This window comes from Xyrauchen texanus, chromosome 28 (genome assembly GCF_025860055.1).
Source record: "Xyrauchen texanus isolate HMW12.3.18 chromosome 28, RBS_HiC_50CHRs, whole genome shotgun sequence".
Taxonomy (NCBI): Eukaryota; Metazoa; Chordata; class Actinopteri; order Cypriniformes; family Catostomidae; genus Xyrauchen; species Xyrauchen texanus.
Genome location: NC_068303.1, coordinates 26,383,800 through 26,407,458, shown reverse-complemented (window position 1 = coordinate 26,407,458; position 23,659 = coordinate 26,383,800). Strand labels below are relative to the sequence as shown.

At 38.7% G+C, this 23,659-nt stretch overlaps 2 protein-coding genes across 2 annotated transcripts; one reads left to right on the top strand and one right to left on the bottom strand.

Moving 5' to 3' along the window:
• Positions 1–2,794: 2,794 nt before the first annotated feature.
• On the top strand, positions 2,795–7,516 carry znf521 (zinc finger protein 521). The gene is made up of 3 exons (XM_052095422.1): positions 2,795–2,834; positions 3,887–4,093; positions 4,893–7,516. The coding sequence occupies exons 1-3, from the start codon at positions 2,795–2,797 to the stop codon at positions 7,514–7,516; spliced, it is 2,871 nt and encodes a 956-aa protein (XP_051951382.1).
• An 8,737-nt stretch (positions 7,517–16,253) lies between these two features.
• Positions 16,254–22,806, bottom strand: gpr132b (G protein-coupled receptor 132b). Its single transcript, XM_052096413.1, has 2 exons — positions 22,706–22,806; positions 16,254–19,701 (listed from the first exon to the last, which is right to left on the bottom strand). The coding sequence occupies exon 2, from the start codon at positions 19,697–19,699 to the stop codon at positions 18,611–18,613; it is 1,089 nt and encodes a 362-aa protein (XP_051952373.1). The 5' UTR covers positions 19,700–19,701; positions 22,706–22,806; the 3' UTR covers positions 16,254–18,610.
• Between the last annotated feature and the right edge of the window lie 853 nt (positions 22,807–23,659).

Here is a 23,659-nt window from a genome sequence, read left to right as displayed (position 1 = left end):
GGTCTTAGATATACTCAAGGTTCTTTCTCTGTTCATGATTTTTCAAAAGTTAATCAATCAAAGCACAATCTAGGGAAATAATTGACTTGTTTCAGATTCACAGCATACTATTTGTTTTAGAACAATCTAATAAAACCAGCGGATGCTTAAGGATGTGACTCAGAAGTAACAGCTTTCTTCCCTTGAGATGCTCTGATTGGCTGATGCATTATTTCCTTGAGGATGTCCTTTGCACAAAGGTTGCTTTTGCATGCCAATACTCTTTATTTACAGCTACGCTAAAGGCCATACATTCTTTGTACTCTATACTCTCATTTCAGTTCTCTCTGTTCCATTTTACAGATTCATATAGCCAAGACAAGACCAACTACTTCACTGCATGGATACTCATGCCAACTTGAACTAAATGACAAAAAGAGTTCATGGTGGCACCTGAGAACATGACATATTTGTTATAGTGCTGTGTTTTACATCCTCTCTTTATTCGCAAAACAGTCACAGGCAAGTGTCTCAGCAGCTAATTCAAAACTCATTAGAATCATGCAATTGCAGAGCGGACTCCCAAAGGGATGTAGCTTTCTAATCAACATTCCCCACTGCAAAGCCCATCCAACGGGGCGGCTCATTACTAACGTTTCCACAGAGAAATTAAAATGAGGTGTCATTATGAATGGGGATGCTCCTTTGATGATTTCATTGAGACAGTGCCATATGTTTGATGATATATTGTAGACATAGCGAAGATAATATGTGCATATGAGTGAGTCATTCAATCATTGACTCAACTTATTCATTACAAAACACAGTCTTTCACCACTGAAACAATGGAAGTGAATGAGAACAATTTATTTACCTAACAATGATTTGTTTATGTACAAAACAGCACTAAATCAGATCAATGTAAGAGCACATTTACATTTTCATTTATTCATTTAGTAGACGCTTCTATCCAAAGCAGCTTAAAAATGAGGAATACAGCAAAAAGTGAAACGTCATAAGGAGACACTAAAATGAGAAGTGCTGCAATACCTACTGTAGTTTCAAATTGCTCAGAGAAGTACAAGTAAGGAGGAAGTAGAGAACATTTTTATTTAAGAAATAAGTCTACATTAATAGGATTGGATCACTTCTTACAAAAGAGTCTTTAGATGTTTCTTAAAAATATTTAAAGGATCAGCTTCTCTGGTGGAGATCATAAGGTAGTTTCACCAGCGATGAGTGGTGGAAGTGAAAGTCCAAAAAGCGAGGTGCCATTCACCCACCGATCGTAAGCTTCAGGGGGTACATATACTTGTAGTGAGTGTAGATAGGTAGCACAGAGATAGTGGATGTTCTGTAAGCGAGCATCCAATGAGAGTCAATGCAGTTTGACGAAGAGAGGTGTAACATGCACTCTTGGGCTCATTAAAACCAGTCGCACAACCGCATACTCGATTACAGTCGCACAACTGTACATGCAGGAAGTCCTGCCAGAAGAGCGTTGCAGTAGTCCAGTCTAGAAGTTGTGTAGCATGCTCAGATAGGACAGGTCTGATCTTCTGAATGTTGTACAGTTAAAATCTGCATGATTGGGCTGTCTTTCTGATGCGGTCCGTGAAGTTCAAATGATCATCAAACACAACTCCAAGATTTCTGGTTGTCCTGGATAGTGCAATCATTGACAAGTCTAGCTGAATGTTGTATACTGTTGCTGGGGTCACTGGAACAATGAGAAGTCCCGTCTTTGCTAGGTTAAGTTGGAGGTGGGATTTTTCCATCCAGCACTAGATGGAAAGGACCGTAGGATCTTCAGGCTGGAATGAAAGGTAGAGCTGGTCAGAGAGTGGAGTTGTGTTGATGCTTTGGCTTCAGTACCGCTGCTCCCTATAAGCAGACTACACAGTCTGTGTAGGGCACCAACTCCCTAGAAGGGCACCAGAAAGTCCACCGGCTGTCCTTACTCGCACTTATATGTTATTCATGGACCAGAAAGCAGCTGTGGAACACAGATGATCACTTCACGCTTATATCGTATATAGGCCTATATATATATTATTATTATATATATATATTTTTTTTTTCAGCAAGTCACATGATAAAATGCTCAGATTGATTGTCTCAGACGCGGAAGCAAGAGATGGGCATTCAAGATTAGGGAGAGAAAAAAATGTATTTGCTTAATCTTTTCTCATGAAGATTTTGGTGAATCCGGCCTCTGCTTTTTGACACACACACACACACACGCACACGCACGCGCGCGCATGTTGGTCTACCTATCATTGAGGACTTTCCATAGACATAATGATATTTATACTGTACAAACTATATATTCTATCCCCTAAACCTAACCCTCACAGAAAACTTTCTGCATTTTTACATTTTTAATAAAACATAATTTAATATGTTTTTTAAGCTATTGAAATTATGGGGACACTTAGAAATGTCCTCATAAACCACATGTATAGCATAATACCCTTGTAATGACCAGTTTGTAACCTAAAAAATTGTTCTGGTAAACCACATAAACATGCCCACACACACACACACACACACACACACACACACAGAGAGAGAGAGAGAGAGAGAGATCTCGCGCATCTCTTGCATCTCTCGCGCGTCCCCGGTGTCATTTCGCTGGTGTAGGAGGGGGTGAGCCCCTTTGCCCGTGATTATAACGTGGTTTCCCTCTATCCCGGTCCCTAAATACAGCTCTCAAGATTTTGGGCTCGTTTTTCGTTCGTCTTCAGGAGCGTTTAAAGAGTGGACAGCAACTTAACGTATATCCTACAGAAAACGGCTGAAGTCCTTTATAATAATGTCTCGTCGAAAGCAAGCGAAGCCCAGATCTCTGAAAGGTATGAAACCATAAAATATAGCTTTTATTGAATACGACTGAAATCACTTGCTTTCTTGTTCTCCTAAGTGGAATATTACCACAGCACAAGTAGAAGGATTTACCGTTAATTGGTTTTAGTTTGGATGCAGATCAATGTTGCGACTAAGAACTGGAGATTAACATTATTTTGGAGCAGAACTTTTCATTTGACTTTCATTGCAATTGTGAATAATGATGAAAATAATGATACGTGTGACCGAATCCTAATTTTGGGTTTCTGAAACAAGTTACAAAGACTGGATATTGCTAAGCCCCAAACACTTGGCTTGCTTATTTAGCTACAATAAATGAGAGATGTTATATCCTATTCATTGTCTTGTTTGTATTATTCTTTGACTGAATTGTCAGTGCGAGCAAAAGTGAGTGTGCGTGCACGTGAGCTGCTGAAAGACACATCTGTAGGCTAGTCTAGACTCTATTGAATTATTTTTAAATGCCATATAAAGGATTTGACACATCTGGTATGTGTCGCCTGGAAGTCAATACAGAATTGCAGACTTTAGCCTAGTACAAGTAGCCTTATTTAAAATAAGAAAAACTATGTAATAATGAGTATTTGTGTATAAACAATCAAATGATAATCATATTGAATTAAGTTCATTGCATATTTACTTTTAAACACAGTGAGGATTTACATCTACTTTATTATTCATATCTTGTTACCAACAGACATGAAATGAACAAATGAAAGCTGGCTATTTCAAACACTGTCATGTCTTTTATGTACCCGCTATTTACAGAGCAAACACAAAAGTAGTCCCCTGCTGGATGAAAAATAGATCAAGATGCTGACATTTGTTTACTCTTTGCCTTTTGTCAGAGCACAGGTGTACCAGCAGGTCTGCATTACCCTATAGTCCTTGAATTCATGCCATTTTTACATTTTCTTGTTGTTATTGCTTGTATTTTAATTTCATGTATTGTAAGTTGGCTATGTGCTCCATGTTAGCTGTTAATGGTTTTTTAATCGGTTATGCAAATCCTTTTCTCATTGCCATTCTTTCTCCACAGGTCAGGATGACAAGTTAAACATTAAGGAAGATGACGAGAGTGTGGGGAAGCAGCGTTGCTCCTGGGAAAGGAAAAAAGAGAGGAATGACAGGAGGGAAACATTTGGACAAGAGAAGGATGAAGGAGTGAATGAACCCAAGTGTGCAGAGAGCATACAGGTGTCGGAATCCTTCACCCGGCAGAAACTGCTGTACTGCCACAGTTCAGGTACACGAACACATTATCATACTCTGACACTATCCTATTCTCCTTTAGTGCCTGATTTTGTTCTCTCTTGAGCTAGGATCATTCTATAGTGTCATTTGCTTTAAACTGAATTTTTTCCTCCGTCTCTATCTCTGTCACTTAGATAGAGAGATTAAAAAGAAGAGAGACCTCCAGGGTTTTAGATTCAGGGTTTAGCATTCCTGCATGTTTGTGTGACCTTTGAATTAGGTATATTTTCATTTCCCCATTTGCACACTAACTGAAAATGAAGCATGCCTTTACAAATGATTTTGGATTTATGATATTGGATTTGCTATAATCTTGTGGAGAATGATGTTTATCTTTTTATATATTTTGTCTTTTATCTTATAAGATATATAAATATTTTGATGTAGCGTATTATTATTTGGTACCATGTTCTGTGCTTTTTAGTGTTTCTCTTTAACATGTTCAGGACTTTAAAGTAGCAGCATGTTCGCTCACACTGACAGCAATTTTAGTCACAGTCTGACTGCTCATTATATGGCCACATACCGAGCTAATTACATAAAAAAAAGAAGTGTGAAAAAAGAACACTTTCAATTAATATTTTTGGCGTTTAGTCGACTCTTTAAGAAGTGGGATTATTTTTTGACCTGCCAGACTCATAGCAACACCAAAGAGCAGCTCTTTCAAATAGAATAGTACAATTTGTGTTAACAGTATGGTTATACTTTTGGTAATATTGTGTTTACTATATTTATGGCAGAAATAGTTTATGAAAGTTGTAAATACATTTTCATCTCCTCTCTGTCCTTAGAAAAGACTAATGTTGAGGAAGATCCAATTTTTTGCTTGGCTTTGCCTCTTACCTCTGGTCACTCCTCCCCTGACCATGAAGATGGATTTGACCTTGGATTTAAAGTGGAAGATCTGCCAAAATGCACCAATGGAGAGAAATATAAAGATTATAAGAGGGTAAACGTCCCTTTGCCTGGCAACAGTTTAGTTCCTATTGAAATATCCCAAAAGCATATCATCAGTGAGGCCCTCAAAAACAGCAAGCAGGGATTCAGAGACGAATATGATCAGGTTAGTGCAATGTCCCCTCGACATCTCTCCATTCTAAATGATTCACAGAATAACATGGAGGAATTTGAGAACAGGCAGCCTCCAAATATTGCCAATCCACACTCTATCTTCTCCAGACAAGCCAATCCAATGGCATTTAAACAAATGGCTCCTTGTGCAGAAAAACGAAAGTCTCAGTTTTTGTCAAACAATTCTTTTGGAATCCAATTCACCAAAAAGCTCAAGGTTTTCAATAATTGTGTTCATTTTCACAACCACATGGACTCCAGAAGGTGTCAGCAGACCCAACACAAGGATATGGACAAGGAGATCCACTCTAGTCAAATCGGTTCTGATATTCCAACTTTTCCTTCTGAGCTAAAGGAACACCAGAAACAGGCAAATGTGTTACTTGACCATTCAGTGGTACTTGAAGCAGCGATTACTGCTGCAGTTCAAACAGTCCTTCAGTGTCGCTTTTGTCCAAAAACTTTAAAGAACATGAAAGCCCTTCAAGAGCATGTTCGCCAGTCACACAATTCAATATGTGAAACTGAGAGCAACGTCTTCTTTTGCTCGCAGTGCTTTAGGGGATTCCTGACAAAGGACACACTTGATAATCATGTGCAGCATACTCATTGTAAAAAGAGGTTGTCAGTTGATCCAGATCTCTCAAAAGAAGCTGCAGAAAGAAAGGCTTTGCTCTTCTGTTCCGACTGCACACATTTACCTACCTTCAGCAGTAAGCAAAAACTGATGCAGCATATCAAAAAGACACACAAGAATATGCACTTAATGAACCTTCAATCAGAAAAAAGGACACAGAGTCTGACTTCGCCTCAGTCAATCAAGTGTCTAGTTGAAAAAACTGGCAAGAGTGCTCTTCCATCAACCAACTTCATCTGTGACCATTGTGGGGCTAAATATATCAGTCTCAGTCTGTTTCAAACTCACTTGAGTTCTCACCTCAAAATTATGCTTCCAAACCATACTTGTCCAGAGTGCTTCAAGGACTTCCCTAACCAGGACTCTTTGAATGAACATGCTATGGCTCATTTCAACAATACATCCACTCTCTACACCTGCGAGAGCTGCAGTAAGTCCTTTATCAGTGTCAAAGACTTACATGGACACCTTTTAGAGATGCACACTCTTGAGTTTTACCGCTGCTCCATTTGCCAGCAGGTATTCAGCTCAAAGGTGTCCATTCAGGTTCACCTGGCCTCCAAGCATAGTACCAAGAGAACAACCTTCCACTGTACATCCTGTGAATGGGACTGTACGCAAGAGCATGAATTACATGTGCATGTTAAACAGAATCATCTGGACCAACAATGCAAGGTATACTGTTGCATCTTCTGTGCAGAATCCTTTAACACAGACATTGAGTTACAGTGTCATATCACTACACATAGTGACAAAAGCAGTCCGTGCCTTACCAAGAGCAACTCTACCCTCGAGGTGCCCTTACACGAGAAGGTTTGTGCCAAGAGTCAGGGCACTGAAGGTAACAACGTGACCCCTCCACCTGTCTCCGAATCAGTTGCCAAGGACAGCACTGGAATGCTGCCAATGAATAACGAAATAAGAGACAGTAAGGTGGAATCACTGCTATGCTCTCCCGCTGAAAGCAAAGGAAAGGTGAGTAGGAGTGATTGGATGTTTGCCTGTGAATTCTGTGGTGCCTCATACACCATGCAGTCCCTTCTCGCTAACCACCAGCTGCGAGATCACCACATCCAGCCTGGGGAGAGTGGCTCCCTGAGGCGCAAAGTGGAGGCAATCCGAGGGAGCCACAAATGCAAAGACTGTTCCAAGACATTCTTCACTGAGATGGCACTGTGGGAGCACGTCCAGACTCATCTAGGCCCCACTAAGAACTGCCAATGCCCCATCTGTGGAGAGCGCTTTCCCTCACTGCTAACTCTGACTGAACACAAGGTCACCCACAGCAGGAGCTTGGACACTGGCAACTGCCGCATCTGCAAGCTTCCTCTTCACAGTGAGGAGGACTTCCTGGAACACTGTCAGAGGCACCCAGACCTGCACAACTCACTGACAGGCTTCCGCTGTGTAGTGTGCATGCAAACTGTCACCTCGACTATCGAGCTGAAAATTCATGGAAGTTTCCACATGCAGAAGGTCCAGGTCAATGATCTGACAAGCAGCTGCACAGATCACTCTGACCTTCATCCTGATCTTCAAATCTTCTCAAGGGTTGAAATGGTGAATGTTAGTAGTCTTGAGCCGAGACAAGACAACAAGACTAACATTTCTGTAGTCAACTGTTGCTCGACTATGGCTCACATACCAGAGGAGAGAAGCAATAAGAATGCTGTTACCCAGACCAAAAAGGTTTTAGGGAAATCCTAAATCATCACTTGTAAAGGACATCAAATGTACTCTGCTGTTTGCTTGTGTTGTGGAGTTTCTGTCTTCAATTGTACATCGTGTTATGTATTTTAAGGAATGTTCCCGGTTCAATACAAGTTAAGTTCAATCGACCACATTTGTGGAAAGTAGATTATCACAAAATATAATTTCAATGAATCCATTTTATATATATATATATATATATATATATATATATATATATATATATATATATATATACATATAAAGCAAAAATCGCTGTTACAGTAAGGTACTTACAATGGAAGTGAATGGGGCAGTCCATAAATATTAAAATACACACTACAAATTACAGCCGGAGGTGCCAGTTAGAGAGAGAGAGAGAGAGAGAGAGAGAGAGAGAGAGAGAGAGGGAGAGACGTGGTCACTGTTTGTGTGTGTGTGTGTGTGTGTGTGTGTGTTTAAGTTGATTTATTATGATTTATGTCATTGAAAGTTTTGTTGACTGCTCAACCGGTTCCCGCCTCCTCCTTGCCCATCCTTACCCATTACATTGGTGCCGAAACCCGGCAAGGAGGAGGGATGCGCTTTCATGGAGTCCTTGCTGCTGCCTTCCCCCAGGGGACGGAGGAGTCACTGCCGGCCGCCGGAAGTCAGAGGAACTGCTGTCGTCTGCCAGTAAGGGGAGGAGCCATTCTGTCTGCCATCCACCAGAGGGCAGAAGAGTGGCTGTGGACCAGGCGATGGTGTGTCCGGGGACCAGCGAGCGAGTTGTTCTTTCTCTCTTCTCTTCCCCACGCTCTTTCCCGCTCCCCTCTCCCTCCCCTCATCTCTCCCAGTGCTCCAGAGAGGCGGGAAAGACTTACCGGCAGAAGGACGGCCGGAAGGGCAACACCTCCTCTCCAGAAAGGAGGGCAGTACATCATGCCGGAGGTTTCCCTGGACTGAGTCAGGCAGTGGAGGAGTGTGACAAGGAGGAGGGCATGGCCGGGCTGTGAGGACGCACACCTGGCCCTGAATTGTTCTAATCAGCCGGGACGGGGATAAAGAAGAGCCAGAGGCACCAGTTCGATAGAGAGAGTGAAAGACGCAACTTTTTATCACACAAATATCATGTTAATATGTATAATGTTTACGTCTTGTGGCTATACAATCACTGAGCACTTTATTTGGAACAACTGTTCACCTACTTATTCGTGCGATTATTTAATGAACCAATTGTGTGGCAGCAGTGCAATGTACTTCACAGAGATTCAGTTAAATGTTCACATCAACCATCACAATGGGGGGCAAATTTTTATCTCAGCGATTTTGACCATGGCATGATTGTTGGTGCGAGACAGGCTGGTTTGAGTATTTCTGTAATTGCTGATCTCCTGGGATTTTCACACACAACAGTCTAGAGAGTTTACTCAGACTGGTGCCAAAAACAAAACAGTGAGCGGCAGTTCTACGGACAGAAACCTTGTTGATGAGAGAGGTCAAAGGAGAATGGCTAGACTGGTTCGAGCTGACAGAAAGGCTACGTTAACTCAGTAACCCCTCTGTACAATTGTAGTGAGCAGAATAACATCTCAGAATGCACAACACATTGAACCTTGAGGAAGATGGGCTTACAACAGCAGAAGACCACGTCTGGCACTTTATTAGGACATTAGTGTTCCTAATAAAGTGCTCAGTGAGTGTACGTTAGAAACAGAGTGTATTTTAATGTTTTTAGACTGGCCCCATTGACTTTCATTGTAAATTAATTTCTGTAACTGTAGTTTTAGCTCATTTCTAAGTAATCGTAGGATAAGCCCAAATATGATTTTTGTGGCAAAAACCATATTTGGGAAAAAAATACTGTCAATTGAGATTAACATGCATTGAAGCTCACACATTATTTAAGGGATAGTTCACCCAAAAATTGAAATTCTGTTGTCATCTACAGTACTTAACCTCATGTTGTTCCAAACCCATATAACTTTCTTTCTACCATAAAACACAAAAGGAAATTTTAGGCAGAATGTTAGGCTCTATCATCAATAACTTTCATTGTATCATTTTTAATAAAAGAATGGTGATCAAATCAGTTCCTAAAGTCATACTGGTTGGAACAACATAAGGGTGAGTAAAATATGACAGATTTAAGATTTTTTGTGAACTATCCTCTTAAGCCTTAAAAGTGTGAACTTGAAGACATTAAAATGATGTTTTGGAGAGGCTATGTTTTCTTCCTCTCGGTTACTAATATACATTGAACAGTTCTGAGGTTCTGAACTTTTGTTTTTCAAGATTCAAGAAAAAAAAAACTCTCTTTGTTAACTTTATGATAAATCCTTGTGTTAAGAAATGGAACTGGATCTTTGGTGGATCTTGGCTATCTAGACTGTAATGAGTTGCTGATGACTGGTGCTGCAGATGCACAGAGGGGAGGAAAAGAGGATGAGATTTGTGGGCAGTGGGACTTGATGTTCTGAGGGAGAGAGTCATTAGGAATGTTCTATCTAATTGAAATCTGTGCAGTCCTCTTGGTAAATGTTATGGATTAGATGTGGGGCTTTTGGACTGCTACATCTGATAATCACCAATAAGGTTTTTTTTCATGTTATATATTTATTACGCATTTTTATTTATTTTTTAGTAATGTAGTTTTTTATCAAAATTTTTATAATTTTAATCCAGTCTAATTTTCCAAATTTCAGTTATTTGTCTTGTGTAAATGTATAAGATGTTATATAGCAAAAAATAAAATTGTCTTTGTGAGTAAATGTGCATGAAGGTGTGGGAATTTTTTTGTTAGTGTTTTCCAAGTCTCCATTATAGATCCTTGATAAATAATCCATAAAATAAAATCCATGATAAATACCCATCACAAATTTCTGAGGGAACCCATGTCGAATTAACCTCCTGTGTTTACCTTCAATTTGACATCATGGCTGAACAGCTCTATTGTCTATATTGGGATCAAGATGCAGTAATACATTTGGGTAATATAGTTTCACCTTTGGGAGGACATTGACTTGTTTTTAGGCTTTAATTGGCAGGAAATTCTATGACAGGCATAATTTTACTTCAATACTACAGTGTTTCCTCAAACCAAAGTTGTTGTAACTCTGCACATCATTTTCTAGCAGTACCTGTCCATTTTGTAAACAAATGTTTTTGTCGAGAAGATGCAGTGCAGCAAAGTGTGTGTGTGTGTGTTTGAGAAGGGAAATTATGTACGAAAGCCTTGAAGCTGGAAGCCACAAGATCCTGCAGCCTCATTAGGAAATACACATCAGCCTCATCCTTACGGCAGCAGCTGGGCTTTGACCTTAGCCACAGGAAGGAAAATCAACATCATTTTGGACGAGCATGTTCCATAATGTTTTTGTCCGAATATGACAATATAGTAAGGATAACCAACTATGCAAGTAAAGATGAGGGAAGGGTGTATCTAAATGGATATGTGTAAAAACATCTAAATAAAAACATTTGTGTAAAAAAAAGTGTGTATCTGAAAGATTGCAGTGTTCTTGCCAGTTGTCTTTTGATCTCTCATTGTGTCAACCTTCTGTATGCATCTGTAGCCTTTTTATGGACTCTACGCATGATTCGATATAATCACAATATTAATGCTAACTAACTATTTTCAGCAGCACAAAGAGCATTAATAAATGAGATAGAGACAATCCAATATATATATTTTTTGGTTGAACCTGAACTTGGGTTTCCTTTTGTGTGTCCATCCAGGCTTTAGGCCAACATAAAGTGGGCTGTGAAAACATGATGCTGGGTAATGCCCGGACCATCTGTCAATACCCGTCTCTTGAGTCAGCCAGTCGAGTGCAGAGGAGAAATGACAAAAAGATGGTGCAGTAAAAGTGAGGTCTGACTCAAAATATTTGAAGGTCCTATATCAGGGTTATGGAGAGTAACTGCACAGCTGCAGTTGGCACAAAGACAACCATCGTTTAGTTTTATTGTATTGCTCAAATAATCTGGAGTGGCAATTAGTTTTTTCCACTAACTGATCACGTTTTTAGTTTCCTCAGTGGACCCTTTGTCCTTAGAGGACAGAAAATGTACCATTCCACTTAACTTGTTTGTTTAACGAAATAGCATTACGGTATGCATGATTTTATGCACATTCTAGTAATAGGTGTAGCTAAAAAAGCCAAATAGGTTATTTAGAGTGTGGTGTACACATACTTTTGGCAATGAAGTGTACGATGAGATCTCCACAAGGGGGTTTCAGAGACAGCGGAGAAACACTACAGACATGTCTGCAAAACAATAATTTCCAGTTTCTATAATACAGTAATTTGCTCGTCGATATTGGTTTAAAAAAAAGTGAAAGTGGGACAACACTCCCCTCTATTGGCTACAAATGTAACTGCAAAGCACTCAACACCACTAAATTGTATTTTCGCTGGATTTTCATGATCTTATTATGTTGTCAATGACTATAAATGTAGTAATGGTGGTTGTGGTAGTTGTAAGAAAATTATATTTTTCATAATAATAATAATATTTTATGGTCTGTTGGAATATCATTTGAACTTACTACATATACACTCACCTAAATGATTATTAGGAACACCGTACTAATACTGTGTTTGACCCCCTTTCGCCTTCAGAACTGCCTTAATTCTACGTGGCATTGATTCAACAAGGTGCTGAAAGCATTCTTTAGAAATGTTGGCCCATATTGATAGGATAGCATCTTGCAGTTGATGGAGATTTGTGGGATGCACATCCAGGGCACGAAGCTCCTGCTCCACCACATCCCAAAGATGCTCTATTGGGTTGAGATCTGGTGACTGTGGGGGCCATTTTAGTACAGTGAACTCATTGTCATGTTCAAGAAACCAATTTGAAATGATTCGAGCTTTGTGACATGGTGTATTATCCTGCTGGAAGTAGCCATCAGAGGATGGGTACATGGTGGCCATAAAGGGATGGACATGGTCAGAAACAATGCTGAGGTAGGCCGTGGCATTTAAACGATGCCCAATTGGCACTAAGGGGCCTAAAGTGTGCCAAGAAAACATCCCCCACACCATTACACCACCACCACCAGCCTGCACAGTGGTAACAAGGCATGATGGATCCATGTTCTCATTCTGTTTACGCCAAATTCTGACTCTACCATCTGAATGTCTCAACAGAACTTGAGACTCATCAGACCAGGCAACATTTTTCCAGTCTTCAACTGTCCAATTTTGGTGAGCTCTTGCAAATTGTAGCCTCTTTTTCCTATTTGTAGTGGAGATGAGTGGTACCCGGTGGGGTCTTCTGCTGTTGTAGCCCATCCGCCTCAAGGTTGTGCGTGTTGTGGCTTCACAAATGCTTTGCTGCATACCTCGGTTGTAACGAGTGGTTATTTCAGGCAAAGTTGCTCTTCTATCAGCTTGAATCAGTTGGCCCATTCTCCTCTGACCTCTAGCATCAACAAGGCATTTTCAGCCCACAGGACTGCCGCGATACTGGATGTTTTTCCTTTTCACACCATTCTTTGTAAACCCTAGAAATGGTTGTGCGTGAAAATCCCAGTAACTGAGCACATTGTGAAATACTCAGACCGGCCCGTCTGGCACCAACAACCATGCCACGCTCAAAATTGCTTAAATCACCTTTCTTTCCCATTCTGACATTCAGTTTGGAGTTCAGGAGATTGTCTTGACCAGGACCACACCCCTAAATGCATTGAAGCAACTGCCATGTGATTGGTTGATTAGATAATTGCATTAATGAGTAATTGAACAGGTGTTCCTAATAATCCTTTAGGTGAGTGTATGTCAGGGTAAGACAGTTTCTTGATGGCATGGTGTAGAGTGCACTACTAAAACTACTAACAATTTATATTAAATATTTAAATTAATAGGTTTGATTAACTGTTATTTTAATTACTAGTAATGGGTAACACTTTATACTTACTCTAATTAATAAACTAATACATACATTACTTTATACATAATAAACTGTTAAGCATTGTATATTATAAATGTAATAAAGCTCATATTAACACGTTGTCTTATTATACTTAATAATCAATGCTCTTAGTTTTATTTGTGAACTAAAATGTGCTTTTTTATCAGTATGTGTATACAGTATATATAGATATAGAGATAGTTCAAATTATATATATATATATATATATATATATATATATATATATATATATATATATATATATATATAAAATTTGAACTATCTCTATATATTATGTTTATATCAATCCCACCTTGCAGGGCACATACAATTAGCTGGGCCAGATAGCTGGTATAGTTCCATCCTAAGTGCTGCTCTCGCAGCTTGGAACTACTGTAAATCAAAAGGAAAGCATCTTTTCATGATTACATGATGTACACATTATATGGTGTTGCCTACAAAATCTCTAATCACAAAAAAATGCTAATTAATGCACTCCACCCCAATCACCTCGCAGAACTTTCATACCAGAGTGGTCTTGAGTGAATCCTCACCCGAAGACCAACCTGAAGAAATCTGAAAAGCCTATATAACCGTGAAAAGTTCCATCACAAATTCCAAGCTTTATGATGTCACAAAATGCAAGCTCCATATTCCATGACAACTATGATGCAATAATATTCCACAATTGACTATGAACTGTGAAGATGCATATCCTCCACTTTACAATTGAACAGCATGATGAGACATTAACAGTTTGAATCTACTCTATTCACCAAATACTGTATATTTACACAATGTAAATCTGCTGAAAGAAGCTGAAGTATATATGATCTAGTCCACCGAATAGAATTGCAAAAATAAACAATGTTTTCAAAACAGCTCTCCAAATATGCCCCTTACAGAGGTTATAGTTAGATGCTTTTTTCCCTGCCTATATACTCTATGGGAATAAAAATCCGAACCTTATTAACAGTATTTGTAACAAAAGCACATTTGATCTGCTCTGAACATGAGAATTCTACCGTATGGCACTTTAATTTAGTGCATTCGAATAGTGATCTTTAATTTACTTTAATTTAGTGCATTCGAATAGTGATCTTTAATTTACTTTAATTTAGTGCATTCGAATAGTGATCTTTAATTTACTTTAATTTAGTGCATTCGAATAGTGATCTTTAATTTACTTTCATTTAGTGCATTCGAATAGTGATCTTTAATTTACTTTAATTTAGTGCATTCGAATAGTGATCTTTAATTTACTTTAATTTAGTGCATTCGAATAGTGATCCAGCGGGACAACAATGAATTCCACAGATGGAGAAAGGGTGGAGAAAGCGAGGGCATGAGAAACGAGAGTACATAATGTTTTCTGAGGCTAAAGACAGCAGGGGCCTCTTTTTTGTATTTGTATTAATCATTCATACATTTCATGCAACATATCAAGAGGGATACTATGGTAGAGAAAGAAACAGAGAGAACGAGAGAGAATGCAGAACAAAAGGAAATGGACTAGCAATGCTCATTCAAGATTCAACCAGCTCTGGGGTTCCATTATAGACAAACAATGCAAATAATTCACTGCCAGATTTATAAACTGTCTAAGAAATAATAACTAATGGATTTTCCGTCTCGCCTCATCAATGTTCACTTTTACACATGCGGTGTAGCTATGGTGTTAAGTATAGTATCTACCATATTGCACAGACATAGCTATCATTTCACATGCTCAGATAGACCACACTGCAATACATTGTGATGATGTGCTAAGGAGAAACTATTTATGCATATCCTCTCAGTCTTATCAGGCTAAAAACATGGTCATTTGGGCACATTTTGTTTTCCTTTACTGTTCCATTTTTAATGTACAAGGCGAGGTCTATTTTCAGTTTGCCAACAGATTGCAAATCAGGGTAAATGTTGCTAAAGTCAGCAAAACCCAGACAAACCAACGCATCCACAGAGTTTAAGTCGAGGGTTTTCAGCAGGGAAGTTAGTCACATTTTTTTACACAATTTACAATTACGTCATTTCTTGCTGTATTATTTTGCCAACAAACAAGTATCGTGACTGGTACCATGTTGAAGTAGTGACGTCAGCAGTGGTGCCAAATGGACAAATGACCACAGACTGAGCAGGACAGTTGTCATTTGTCAGGTGTTAGGCTATTTAAAAATACAGGTCTGAGACCTGTCTCAGACAGATGCCTAATGCTTTACACAAGGGGCGGGTACAATTGGGGTAAATGTTTCCTGTTGGTTGGGGACAGGTGTGGGCAACTTAATGATTCATTAGGGGGCCAATTAGGAGCCCATCTTGGTCAGCTATTAGGTTAATTATTCAGTAAGTTTCCTATGGAAGGAGACAGAAGACATAACATATGACCACGTGCTTGTCTGGCTTGTAATGTTTTTGCATAAAAGACACATGTTCAGGTGACTGGGGTAGGATGTTGCATTACAGTTTCTCATAATTTTACCAAACTGAATTCACCAAAATTGTCTACGTGTTTTTTTATGTATCTGTCAAGCTTGCATAAAATACCACACAGATTCCATAAACCTAAAGAGGTCAGCACATTAGAGATGATATCAAATGAGGTGAGAGAGACAAATTTGAACCTTTTGGCCATAGAATGACAAAAAAGACCAACAATTTCATAATGTAATGCTTTATTAACAACTTTATAACTTATATCTGATATATGGCCATAATATATTCAAATTCCAATATTATTTGGGAAAACTTGAAATATATGTTTTTATATGAACAAGAATGTTACATTTTATAAGTGAAAATTATGGACACAAATTATATATCTGTTTTACATGTATTTCCATTTATCTTATTTCTGTATGGGTTACATTTATGTAGTGTAATGTAACGAAAAAAGCATGACTGCACATTATGAAAGTCTTATTTTTAATAGATTTAATTGACTTCAAAATAAAATTAAAAAAAAGCTTTTTACACACAAAATACAGTAGATGTTCAGCCATATATTACTGTAGACGTTCATAAAATGTTGTTCATGATTCGTTGTGACATTCATTAAAAACCCATGCACACAAAACATCAAATTCATCATATAGCAAAACAATTTCAGAAAATTATATTAAACTGTTGAGAAAATATGAAAAACTTCCATCGAAACAACACAGTCAACACTCAAAAGGCATGCCATTCAACATAAACATTACTTTAAAAAACACACTGCAGTTTCATTAAATTAGTTGACAATGGTTTTACTCAACTTCCGGGAGTCATGGTGCACAGGTTATAAGCCGTTCAACTGGAAACAATCTCATGTTTGATGTAGCTACAATGCTACATGCTACAATGAGCACTAGGGATGTCATGAAATATTGATATATTGATTAATGATCAGGACGTTACTTTAACAATACATTATTTAGGCATTGATATATACAATTTAGCTGATATTTAAAAACTAATTTGTTCGCTTTCCAATTCACTCTGTTGGCCTCTGTTTAACAATCTGGTTAGCCTGGGTAGCTCAGAAAGTAAAGAGGCTGACTAGTGCGTTGTGAGTTGTGCATGGATGCCACGGAGAATAGCGTGGGCCTCCATGTGCGATACGTCTCCGTGGCAACATTCTCAACAAACCACGTGATAAGATGCACAGATTGACGCAGAGTAAACTCACCCAGATTGAGGCGAATCACTATGCCACCACGAGCAATTAGAGTGCATTGGGAATTCCATATTGGGGAGAAAAGGGGAGAACATTTACTGAAGCTGGTCATGGTCATGGTCACGTTCACACACACACACACACACACACACACACACACACACACACACACACACACACATACACACACGACGAGCTTGGTGGTCCAAAGTTACAAAGGTTTTTGTACTTTTTATTAACAAAGTGATGTTGATGAGTTTGCAGGTTAGTGTATGAAACTGGTGTAACTGTGAAAATGAAACGCTTAAAAATGGTGACATTTATTATGAAATTTCTATATATGTAGCCTTGAATATGTATTTTATTCAAGCCTTCAATCCACAAAATGCATACTTGTAATTGAAAATACATTGTGTAGGTTATATGAAAGATACATATACACAATATATCATCCAGTAATGACTAGAGTAAATAATCGTAGTCCTTTGATTATGATTTGAATGCGCTCCATTGCACTGCAGAATTTTGGGGCTGCGCATTGGTGGCGTGTGCATACCCCTAGAAAATATTTGTTTAGAATTTTAGAACACATCTGCCAGACACGTCTGGTGTCCCTTTAATTAATCCTGCTGCTCACACTTCACCAAATTTGTGTTGAGAATTTTTTTTTTAAAAGATAAAGACAATTGTGTAACGAGCAGCCAAATTTATATCTGAAAAAAAAAAATCCCAATATATATCGATAAATATCGATGTGTAAAAAGATATATAAAAAATACCATTAGGCATCAATCCCAAGCCTAATGAGCACCTTTGAGGAAGAACTAGAATAGTTATGTTTTTAGGAACTTACTGTGGTAGCAATATCAACAAATGTCTGAGCATTAATAGGTAGGTACTAATTTAGATTACAATTGGTGACAATAATTTGTCAATCACATTCCGCATATTTTTTTGATTTCCGTGTTTTGTGAACATTCACATGTGGACCAAATTTGTATTATTCTGTGGCATTATTTGAATGCTAGTGAATTGTCAAGTTCACTAACTCACCCTGTAAAAACAACGACATAAAAATTAAACCAACTGCGGTTGGCCATTTAACATGTCGGTCAGATGGCCACTTCCTATCAGTTGTGAGTGGTTCTTTGCCAGAATTAGCTGCAAAGTGGACCAGACTTTATGCTAATAGTCAAGGCCAATAGCTCTGCAAGACTATTTTGAACCTATAAATATGGTCTAGAGATTCTCATCTTACATTTAAAATCCTGTATACAGACGTCAAATGTAAGATATTCAAAAGCTCAAACAGTTTGAAGGAAACAATCTGTGACCTGAAATAGCAGAGAAGATTTAAAATACCACAGAGATCCTTTCAGTCTTAAACACAAAATAAAATGACAGGAAATTCACTTTTTGCAAGATCTTTGTCTCATTTGCAGCTGCTGAATGATTACTCCATTTACTGTTGTTTATACAAAACAAAATTATTAAATTTTTCAGTTCCAAGTGATAGCACTTTAATAAAATGAGTACCAATGTCTAATGCCTTTACAGTTTTAGCTTGGGCTAAGACAAGCTGTCCTCATTTCATCCCCCTTTGTGGGGATGTGGTCTGAATTGCTTTTGGAACTGTGCATGTTGTGCTGGCTACTCTGTGTCAAGCGCTGACCCAAGATGACTCTGTTACACAGTGCTGCCATGCCATTTCTTATCTCCTTACGGATATTATTGCTGGAGAGCACATAGAGAATGGGATTAAAGGCGCTGTTGAAAGTGGACAGGCCCAGAGAGATTTTGTAAGGTATGTAGATGCGCTCTTGAAATTGACATTCATCCTGCAGCTTGGGGAAATGGAAGGTAATGGCGCGTATGAGCAAGATAATGTGGTATGGAGAGAAACAGATCAAAAACAGCATCACCACTGCCACAGCAAGGTAGCGCACTCGCTCTTTCTGATGTGGTTGGAGTCCTGTGCTGGCCCTCACATTGGCAAGAATGGCCCTGTTGGTGAAGATCAGGATGGCCAGTGGAGCACAAAAGCCAATGCAAAAACGAGCATAGTTGAATCCTGTAACTGTTGCAGTGCTCTGGCCGGGCTCAAAGCAGCGTTGACTGCCCTCGGCGGCATTCCCCTCACGCATTATAAAGACTGGAACATGGACCAAGCCCACCACTATGTAGATGGAAAAAGCTACAAGAGCGGCAATCCTTCTCTGACGAAGACCCCGAGATTCAATGGCATAGACCACCGCCACGTAGCGGTCAATGGACACACAGCAGAGCAGAAATATGCTGATGTACATGTTGGTGAAAAAGACAAAGCCAGTCACTTTACAAGCCATAGAGGACCAGGGCCATATGTGGTCTCTGTTGACGTACACAGCCCACATAGGTAGCGTGAAGAGGTAGGTGAGATCGCACAAGGACAGACTTAGCAGGTAGATGCCGAGGACATTCTTGCGACAGACCTGGTGGAGGGTGAGGTAGACTGTGGCAATGTTGGCTGGAAGACCGATGACAAAAACCAAGATGTACAGCACCATTAAAGGAATGCGGTCCTCCTTAAATGGTATTTCGCAGGGGTCTTTCCCACTCTGATTCATGGTCACCAAAATGCTCTGGGCTACCGTGGGTTCATGCATCATTTCTGGGGGCAAGAATAAAAGATGGAAAAATTAGAATGAGGGGTGATAAAAAATTAAAACAGAATAGTGTAATTTATGTGCCACTAGCGGCACCATATGAAATTGTTTTCGAAAAACATTCCCAGTACACCCACCATATGCCATTGATCAAACAAACAGTCCCACACAAAACTCACACCATTAGTTTAGTCAGTATTGATACACTCACTGAGCACTTTAGTAGGAACAACTGTACACCTACTTATCCATGGGATTATCGAATCTGCCAAACGTGCGGTACCATCAGATTGGGGAAAAATTTGAGTATTTCTGTAACTGCTGATCTCCTGAGATTTTTGTACACAACAGTTTCTAGAGTTTTCTCAGAATGGTGCCAAAAAAAAAAAAACCATCCAGTGATTGGCAGTCCTGAAGACAGAAACACCTTGTAGATGAGACAGGTCAAAAGAGATTGGACAGACTGGTTCGATCTGACAGAAAGCTATAGTAACTCAGATAACCGCTCTGTACAATTGTAAGTAGAATAGCATCTCAGAATGCATAACATGTCGAACCTTGTGGCGGATGGGCTACAACAGTAGAAGATCATGTCGGGCACTTTATTAGGACCATAGTGTTCCTAATAAAGTGCTCAGTGAGTGTATGTTGGGCAGTCGGTAAGCTCAAACAAAAGGGATATTTTTCGGGGAGATCTACCAAATGGCTAGTGTGCCGTTTTCTCCACATATTAGTCTGGGATAGGAGACAGTATTTTAACACTTACAAACTTCAGCTTTATATAACCATTCTGTTTGACCATGCTGGTCAAAATAGACCCGGTTGAGTACAGTAGATATACAGCTCCTCCCTTTTGATTCTAAACATTAACATTGCCATAGGCTTGTTTTTCACACTAAACACAAGCTTTATAAAATAGCATTTAATCTAAAAAAGACCACAATCTATATATCAATGGTGGTATTTCTTTTACAGTAGATGCAGTAAACCCTTCATTTTGAGTAGAAAAAAAAGAGATCATAATTAGAATACTAATACAAAATGTATCTGTTTGAAACAAATACAAAATCGTGGTTTTTATTTAAACAAGTCAAATGAGTACTATACTGATACAAATTACTACTATATCATGTTGACTTTCTGTTTGACAATGGTGAATTGTCAGTATCCCATATGTGTGTGTACATACACATAAATATTATAAGTTGTGTGACAATTTATTTGTAGCTTGTGTGTTATTGTATTAGAATATATTCCATTCTATTATTTTTAAATGTTTTGAAAATGTGACACTATCTGGACATTTTGTAGTTCCATTTGTGATAGATATATTCATGCTGGATCTCTAAAGACCCGAGTATATAATAATGTTTGGCGAAACACCTATAAGTCGTATTTATTTAATCACATGATTTCAACATGATTTTCAAATTAGCTTTCCAGGGGTCTCTATGACCCCCTCAATACACCCCATAATTCACACCAGGATTTAAATCATGATTCAGATGTAACCAATTTAAACAATTAAACATGTCCAACACGCATGGAATCACATAATTGGTTGGAAAACTATGCAATTACGTTTGCACTTCGTAACAAACAGGCATTTTGCCTTTGTGTTGACATCACAGGCCAGGAGATTGACAAACCAACCTAAATCACAGTCAAATCTAATGACACGACACTGTAAGAGTATCAGTAATGCTACCCAGACACTGTTAAACACCCCCTATACACGACCAATGCACCACTCCCTACTTTTGCCCCAGCTAGACGAGATGGCCACTGAAATATTTATCATAATTCATGGGAGTGCAGAGACAGAGGAAAACAAGTGTCTCACTTGGTACAGATGATTGAGACGACGACAGGTAAACGTGTTAAAGGAAACATGTTTCAGGAAACCACATTTGTTGCAAAATGAACTAAATAAACCCAGTGGTTAGTGCAGCAATTTGCTTTTGCAGATCAAACAAAAATGGGTGGCAGATAAAACCAAAATGAGGCATGCATATTTATTGGGAAATACGTTTTAGAAAATGAAGCAAGAGTGACCACTAAAGCACCCACCTATATGTTTCTGCAATATATATTAGCTGACTAGGCGACACTCCCATTCTCGATTATTTAATTGGGTAAAGCCCTGACCTTGAACTCTACAGAGGATTGGGCAATTAGTGCAAGTAATGCACTTGACCTAATAACCTGGAAAAGCTGGACTGGCTATTTTGGCACAGATGGTGCATGTTCAAAGACACAGAGACAAAAGACAGTCAGAGGAATAAGCTCAATGGATTTGGTCTTCATTGAGTTCAGTGACCTCCTTGTATTCATTAAAACACCGTACTGGTGTTAAGACAGACACGACTACTTTTGAATCAGATGAACCCTTTTATTACTGTGTCCCATATTGTTAGTGTCAAGAAACTGGCGATGCCCAGTCGTATGAGACCTTTCCATATCTACTGTGAGACGCTTCGGGCGGATTCTTCAAAACAAGCTCAAACACGAATTGATATGATGCCTTACAGACACAGAGAGGGAGAGATGCAATAACAATAATAGGCCTACCAATTTTTCAATATTTGAATTTTATGTATACATCATAAAAATACAAAAATTGTACTTTAAACTTTTCAGAACAGAAAAAAAGAAACATATTTTGCTCGAGTCGAAATGACAGCGACATCTTCATTAAATATTCATGACTCCTTTGTTTAATGGCAAGGCACGAAAATCAAACCAACCTTTTAATTTTTATTTTTTTTTTTACTGACCCTTGTAGTATTTGACTTTAATTTAACACTCCAAGTCATTAAAACACACGAGCCAATTCTATTTAAATAAGTAAAACACACATGCAAATATCACGTTGTTTCAGCATTCGTGTAATAGCCTATATATATTTACGCAACATTGCGTCTGCTGCACAATGATAAAAACCCCTTCTCGTTATGTAAAGGTAATTATGATTTTTATATATAAATATTAAATCAGCGAAATTCTTACCTTCAAATATTGTTTAAGAACTTGGGCACACTTCGCCCATAACCATACAGAAACGACAGTACAGCAGAGAACAGCTCGTGAATGATGATACAGCACGCGCGTTTCAAGACCACACACGATCATGTGATCACTGCACTTCTGTTTGCTTTGACTATGAATGAGCGAAAGGAAAAATTGCCTCACATTCTGAATATGCCTCATAACCAAGTGAGCTTCGTAGACAGCTTCTTCTTTTCTTTTTCTTTTTTTTGTGTGCAAATGAGCTGAGAAGAAACGCGCGCGTTTCGCGTGTCCAGAAATACTTAGTCTAGTTAGGCGGCTCAATATGCGTCAAGCCGATGAGAATGCTAATCTATGCAAACCGTTTTTCTGCTTTATTGAGGCAGATATATTGAAGAGGGTGGAAAAAGGATGTCAGAGCATGAAAAAACAACAAATCAATTGGTAAACTATATACAAACAGCAGCATGAAGGCCAGTCTTTAAACGAACATTCCGGGTTCAATTCATGTTAAGATCAATCGTCAGCATTTATGGCAGAATGTTGATTACCACAAAAATGTATTTCGACTCGTCCTTCATTTTCTTAAAAAAAAAAAAAAAAGAAGCAAAAATCTAAGTTACAGTGAAGCATTTACAACGGAAGTGAATGGGGCCAAACAGTAAAAGTGTGATACTCACTTTTTAAAAAGTATTGCCACAAAATGTAAACCATATGCATTTTTAAAAGATTTTGTGTGTGTTAAAATAGCTTGTTAAATCTTTACTGTGTAAAGTTATAACCAAAATTACAACTAAGTTGAATGAATTTAGTGGTTTGGTTTTCTGACACTACACTCAAAACGCTTTATATAGTGAACAGGGGAATCTCCTCAACCATCACCAACTTGTAGCATCCACCTGGATGAGACAGCAGCCAGTGCGCCAGCAGGGCTGGACTGGAAATCTGGCATAC